Source organism: Halictus rubicundus, chromosome 8, assembly GCF_050948215.1.
Source record: "Halictus rubicundus isolate RS-2024b chromosome 8, iyHalRubi1_principal, whole genome shotgun sequence".
NCBI classification, from domain to species: Eukaryota; Metazoa; Arthropoda; class Insecta; order Hymenoptera; family Halictidae; genus Halictus; species Halictus rubicundus.
Genome location: NC_135156.1, coordinates 15003703 through 15010757, shown reverse-complemented (window position 1 = coordinate 15010757; position 7055 = coordinate 15003703). Strand labels below are relative to the sequence as shown.

Sequence of the window (7055 nt, the reverse complement as noted above, 5' to 3'; positions counted from 1 at the left end):
GATTTGTAATGTAAGTGGGGCTTTTATTTTATTTTTATTGCCAAGAGTCTTCTATTATGTTAGGTCAGTGCAAAAGCTCGTGGCCGATTCCTTGTTGTATTTTAATAGGAAATCAGGTACGAACTGTTGCACTGACAAAGTCCACAGTCCAGTACAATAACGAATAAAACCGTCTGAAAAGTTTAACGATTATATCCGTAATGATAACCGTCCTACTAATGAGAGAACGCAGTCGGTTCGTACTCCACTTAATTACTGTGTCAACGATGTAAAGCGATAATGAAGCCACACGGGACTCGTCGTTGCACAAGTGCCCGTCATTCTCAAATGGAAGGCAATCGTCGTTTAGAACGCATTAAAAGCACATTTACGAGTTCCTTTGGATCAATATTAGTTCCGTGTTTTACGCTAAAATCAGTAAAAAGAGGAGGCAATGTTGGAACCTTACACATGTATGAAAGTTGAAGAAAAATTCGTTTACGAGAAATGGAGGCACGAATGTGTTGAGATAACGATTGCACCTTGGTGTGTGCTCTACTTAGTTTTCTACCTTTTCTAGGAAGATAATGATGTATGACAGGCGGACACATTAGTCACCATAGTTCGTTCAAGCGAGTGAACACACTTACCTATTCTACTTACTGAATTTATACGTATGGAGAACGTGAATGGCAAATTTTCGAAGCCGCAGGTGGTTCGAGATGCAATAAACGTTGCATTTCTCCTACTCATATCGTTTCAATAATAAATTCGTCAACGCAGGAATTATAATCATACAGAAATCCGCGCAGTGAAAGCTGCGCGATACTTTAATAAACCGAATCTTCCAATTTTCATGTGTTACATACCAAAAAATATTTATTTACGCGGAAACGCAGTGGGAACTTGCAAACGCTTTTAGCCATTTCGACGAGTAATTATGTAATTAAAAATCTATTCGGAAACTGTTATAGTGTCTTCGAAACTATCTTTCCGTCTCCGCTGCAAATATTTTCTCTAGTAGTTAAGCTCAGGTAGCGTCCCGCCGATGGTAAAACGATCAAAGCAGATTACAGAGGTACAATTTCGGGCGACCGAGTTTTTCAATTCATGGTCAAGGTAGCCCGACCCAATGGTAATCAAAGACCTCTTCTGATTCACACTCGATATCGTTCGATTGGCCGGCGAGCGGCTCGGAACTCGCGTGGAAGATAAAATCGGAGGTTTTGTAAATACTGCAAAGCGATACCCGCCATCTACATCTATTTCCCGAACGAAATCGTGGTTTATCGTTATCAATACCGCAGATAGCGAACGCGTTAGTCCCGATACTCGTGCCAATTCCGTGTTAGATCTCGCACCGGTAACGCGAAAATAAGAGAGCCTTTTATTTCGCCAAAATCACTGCACCCCGTTCCCAAAAGGGTGCAACGAGTGTTGAAAGTGTGCTCGGATCGTTCTCATTTATACCACGATCAACAAAAATGCGGATTTCCCGAGCGTTGCTGTTCGCGACCATCCTGATCCTCGGATGGAACGATCTCGAAGCCCTGGACACCAAGCTGATGAAAGTCTGCGTGTCCCATAACACCTGCGAGAGTTGCTTAGAGAGCAACTCGAACTGTGCGTGGTGCAGCGACTGGGTAAAACGGAATTTCTTCTACCTAGATCTCTGGAGAACCGTCCTCGCTAGTCGTGTAGATCTGACTGATTTTACGGAAAGAATAAAACTGCTATCACTTGTAATTCCGACTCGTCCCCATCAGGGTATCGAACATTTCCGGGTACCCCGACACCTACACCGTTTTCCCGTTTTCTCAGTCGTACTCGAACTCGACGGTGGGCAAACCAAGATGCAACCTGCCGGAGAGCCTGATGGCGTTCCATTGCAATCCCGCCGAGATCCGCACAGCTTCGAAAGGGTCGGTACAGTTGCTGGAGAACCGTCAATTCGATGACGTTACCGAGTCAAGCCAGGCATCCGTGCAACTGAGGCCGCAGAAGGTCAAAGTCAGACTTGAACCTCATTCGAGGACGGTGATCAATCTCAGTTACAGGCCAGCCAAGTGCGTTTTCACCAGCTTTCGACCCTTTACGCCAGTAACGATTAGACTGCGGATTTAAATTGTCTAAAGACTTGTTAAAATTATTACGGGAAAATGTCTATCTGGGTCTTGTCTCTTCAAAGTGACGAAGACAATTCTTATTCATAAAGATTAAGTCCTATTTGACGTTCCACGAGCCGGATCGTTCTTCCAGGAACTATCCTCTAGATCTGTACTACCTGATGGACCTGACATGGACGATGCAGGACGACAAACAGACCCTGGTGAACCTAGGCCGGAACATGACGGACACGCTGCGAATGTTCACCAAGAACTATCGTCTGGGATTCGGCAGCTACGCGGACAAGCCTCTGATGCCGGTCGTGTTCCCAGGACTCGAGGACAATCCTTGCAGGAGCGAGTACGAGGATTGCGCTCCGCTCTACGCATTCCAGCATAGGTTGAGTTTTACTAACGACATTCAGCGGTTCATCAAAGAGGTACGCTTCCAAGGTCGCTCGGGGAACGAGGATGGAGAACTCGAAGGACGCGTAGTTCTTGATCCCAACTGGGGTCAACAAGATTTCTGTTGTTTTTTTTTTCTTTCAGGTGAGCGACAGCCCTATTACAGGGAACGCGGACAATTTGGAGGCAGGAATGGACGGCGTGGTGCAGACTATACTCTGCGCGGAACAGGTTGGCTGGGCTCATCAGGCTCGGAAGATCATCCTGATGGCCACCGACGGATACTTGCATTTCGCCGGGGACGGAAAGGTGAAGGTGTACTCTGTTTTGTCGGAAGGAGAGCTGTACTCGAAGTACAGCGTCACTCTATTTTCTTTGGCGGTCACAATGATTAGAAACTCTTCGTCTCTGATTGAACCAGAACTTGAAAATCTTCTTTTAAGAAACAATTCCAAAATTGAATTCCAAGATTCAATCGTCTTCGGCAGGTTCGCTTGTTGGTTCGTCAGCAAAATTGCTGTTGAATATTTTTTAAAGAGACTCTCTGCTGTGGATCATGAGCTAAACATAAACTAAAAGTAACTGACTAGAGTAATAACGAACCGAGACTGAAGACGCCGGAAAATTTTTGCAGCTGACCGGCACCGTGGCCCGTTCAGACTTCAAGTGTCACCTGGACAAGGACGGGATGTATAGCATGTCGAAGACGTTCGACTATCCGTCCCTGGCGGAGGTGTCGAGGCTGCTGAAGGACAACAAGGTCAATCTGATATTCGCCGTGACGGAGAACCGACGTCGGGAGTACGAGCACATCGCTGACCTGTTGGAGGAGAAAGCGCGAGTCGCCACCTTGGCTGAGAACAGTTCGAACATCCTCCAGATCATCAAAAGCTCCTATCACGACCTGATCACGAAGGTCGTGCTGCGAGATAACTCGACGGGCCCGCTTCGCGTGCAATACTTTTCCAATTGTAACAAAGAAGATGAAATCGAAAGGAACGAGTGCGAGGACATAGAGGAGGGCAAGGACTACGATTTCAAGGTGGTGCTTTCGTTCGACCAGTGTCCGAGGAACGAGAGTCTATTGGCAAGTGAAACTTTTTCAGATGCTTCAATAGTGTAGTCAACTATTTACACAATCCGAAAGAAAATTGGTTCGGTACATTCTTTACGTTAAATTCACAAACATTCCTTAAGTTTCAGCAGTTTACCTCAGGCTCTCCCCTGAATAATGACAACCGCAAGAACATGCCCCTCAGTGGCTGCAACCGCGAGATTGTGCCCCTTCGTGGTTGCAACCACATCGACATTGCCCCTTAACGATGGCCACCACATTGGCACTACCGGTACCATTGTTCGATGCGTTTCGTGGCGGTTTATTTGAACTTGTCTTTGAGCAAATTGGAATATCGTCGAAAAACGATCGATTTTATATTTCCTGAAGCGATAACGACATCGTTATGACATTTCCCAGAAACAAAGGGTCGTGATCGAGGACGCGCTCGCATCCAAAGCCTCCGAAGTTGTGATCGACGTTGAACTGTTATGCGGCTGCAAGTGCAAGGACTCCGACAATTCACGTTGCGTGCACGGCTTCGACGAGTGCGGCGTCTGCAAATGCGAATTCGGATGGTCCGGTGAGAGATTCGTGAATCGAACCGTTGGCGCGAGTACGACGAGCAGATTTATTATCGACGAACATTAATTTCGCAGGAGAGTATTGCGACTGCGATCAAAGCAGCTCGGTAGACTACACGCTGCAATGCATGGCTCCCAGCGACACGAAGATCTGCTCCAACAGAGGGGATTGCACTTGCGGCAGCTGTTCCTGCGACGCGGGCTATTTGGGCCGGTTCTGCGAGTGTACCCCCTGCAAAATGGTAAATGCGAAAATGCCGATTATCCAACGTGTATCCGAGTTACACAAGCCGATTTTAACGACACTTTTGTGAGAAGTAGTTCTTGGGAAAAATTTTCGGCCATCGTCCACGTCGAAGGGGTGAAAACATCCCCCAAAGTACAGTTATCTTCGAAACTATTAGAGATAGAGGAACAAAATATAACTAAACAAAATTGAAAATGATAAATCAGAGTACCCGCTTAAACGAACTTTTTGTTGTTAGTTCGAGGGACTAGAATGTGGGGGTAGAGGCGACTGCGACTGCGGTGTCTGTCGATGTTTGTCGGATTGGAAGGGTGAGACGTGTGAATGCGCGACTATGGTAGAGCTTTGCATGGCTCCAGGAAGCGAAGACGTCTGTTCCGGTCACGGAGATTGCAAATGCGGCGAGTGCCAGTTCGTATTCGATCGTTTATATGTGCATCGATCCTGTACGATGAATAATATAATCGTATATTATGCTCCCAGGTGCAAGATCGACAACAACATTCATTATCACGGCAAGTATTGCGAGTCATCAATTAGCTCAGGCTCGAGCGGCCTCTGCACGCTCTACAACGGTTGCGTGAACGCCACCATCGAGGATCCGCAGAGGACCGCCGACAATTGTCGGACGAATGTTACTGACTACAGCACCAAGTCAGTGGGCCTCGTCGATACAGGTAACAGACGAACGGGTAATCCTTGAACGACTGTGTCCATGTGCACTTTGACTCGGTGCTATAATATAAGCGTTTAATTTAAATTGGCAGCTTTTTGATTCGGTGCAATGAGAAGATCACGCGGTGTTCAGTAAAAGTACCTTTAAATGTACATATGTTCGGTAAACTTTTGTGGGCGAAGATTTAAATGGACCTAATCGTTGCCGATAATGCAGTCGTAAAAGATATTACACTCGATTCCTCAGAGTCAAAGCAATACATGAAGCCTTCTTTGAATTGTAATAGACGACCATCACTACTGCTTCGTGGAGACTAAGAAAGAGAGCACGACGTGCAAGATACCGTACATATACGAGTTCCAGAAGGACAATCGCGTTTTGCTGAAGATTGGGAAACAGGTAATGGTTAGAAGAATCCTACGCGCGAGCAATAATATTATTAACGTATCGTCTATCTAAATTTATCAGATATGCAGTACAACAATAGCAACAGCGACGATGTCTCTGTGGATCTTTCTTGCAATAGTAGTCGTTGGATTGGTGTTTATATTAATTTGGAAGTGAGTATCTCCTAAAATCCAATTGAACAAACTAAGAGAGAATTTTTGGGACGTCCGTTGACCATAATTTAATTGCACAGAGTTTGGGTCACCAGAAAGGATAAACTGGAGTACGAAAAGTTCGAGCTAGAACGAAGTAAAACCATGTTCAGTTTAAATCAAAATCCATTGTATAAATCTGCTGTATCGAAGTACAAGGTCCCGTCGATATATTACAAAGAGGATTAGGTACGGTGTACAAGCGAGGATTGCAGTAAATTTATCGAGTGAAAAAATGAAGGAATTTTATGCATTCTCAGTAGAACCGATAGTATTCTGGTAATACAGCATATCGTCCCAAAAGTGGTTCCCAGGTGAGAACGTTAACGCCTGTAACCAAAACCACGGTCTTATTTTTTACAGTAGAGAATCAGTTTGTACACATTTTGAAAATTGTATTCACCTCGTTCGACACGCGATAAAGCACCCACTTGTGCCCAAGGGGCTCTCTATAAATAATGTTCATGAATGGCATATTATTTAACCAAATTGCTTCGAGAGAGGATCCGTCAGGGAACACGTAAGTTCCCGGGCCGTTCATGATCCCATTTGAATCAATATCACCTTTAAACTCGGCGTTGTTATTATAGCTAAAACCGTCAAGATCTAATTAACAATTTATGTACCGAACACGTAATTAGCTCATACTTACCGGATGCGTATTTCACCGACGGCAAATTCATCATCGTTCCATTCACCGTCGTATGTGTCGAAATTATCGGTTGTGTACACCCCTTTACCTGCTCAGTAAGTTAGATAATAATTATAACATTTGTTAAATGACATAACATACATCAATTTTTAAATGATAAAATATATCATTATATGATTATATATATATATATATATATATATATATATATATATATATATATATATATATATAAATAATAATTACGAAAACCATTTAAATAACATGATACATACAAGTAGTAATTGTAAGTTACATTTGTATACAATAATAACCTTGTTTAACTAACATGAGCTGTCCAGAAGTAAGTTTATACTCTCCTTCGTACGTATCTTTATTCGGGAACGTAAACTTCCCATCACCGAATATTATTACATTTTTCTTACTTGGACCGCGTGTTTTTTTATCACGTTTATTCGTCATTCCGATAGTCCACGATTTCACGTACAGATTTTATACACGCGTATATTAGGAGAATCAATTCTCAAACTTTTTGAAATATTCAAACATAAAACGCGCGTCAAGAAGCGAGAATTCAAAATGTAGATGCAGCCTCGTCGGTAAACGTTTGGATCGGTGCGGCGTTGTGAATACCGTTTACGCTAGATCGCGCGTAGATCAAGCGATCCCTCCGTCTAGAAAATAGCAGTGTCCGTTCTGTTTCACCAATGACACTATCGGTGTAACCTTAGCGAGAATAATTGCCGGAAATTTT

The 7055-nt window shown here is 43.9% G+C and overlaps 2 protein-coding genes across 2 annotated transcripts; one reads left to right on the top strand and one right to left on the bottom strand.

Annotated features, from left to right (window-relative positions):
• The first annotated feature begins 1416 nt into the window (after positions 1-1416).
• Positions 1417-5838, top strand: LOC143356390 (integrin beta-nu). The gene is made up of 12 exons (XM_076792041.1): positions 1417-1622; positions 1801-2045; positions 2239-2524; positions 2634-2798; positions 3124-3576; positions 3964-4126; positions 4203-4369; positions 4613-4785; positions 4858-5051; positions 5337-5449; positions 5519-5610; positions 5691-5838. Exons 1-12 carry the CDS (start codon positions 1464-1466, stop codon positions 5836-5838), a joined length of 2358 nt encoding a protein of 785 aa, XP_076648156.1. The 5' UTR covers positions 1417-1463.
• LOC143356388 (uncharacterized) lies at positions 5760-6778 on the bottom strand. Its single transcript, XM_076792039.1, has 4 exons — positions 6616-6778; positions 6302-6389; positions 6053-6239; positions 5760-5979 (listed from the first exon to the last, which is right to left on the bottom strand). The coding sequence occupies exons 1-4, from the start codon at positions 6761-6763 to the stop codon at positions 5896-5898; spliced, it is 507 nt and encodes a 168-aa protein (XP_076648154.1). The 5' UTR covers positions 6764-6778; the 3' UTR covers positions 5760-5895.
• Positions 6779-7055: the final 277 nt, after the last annotated feature.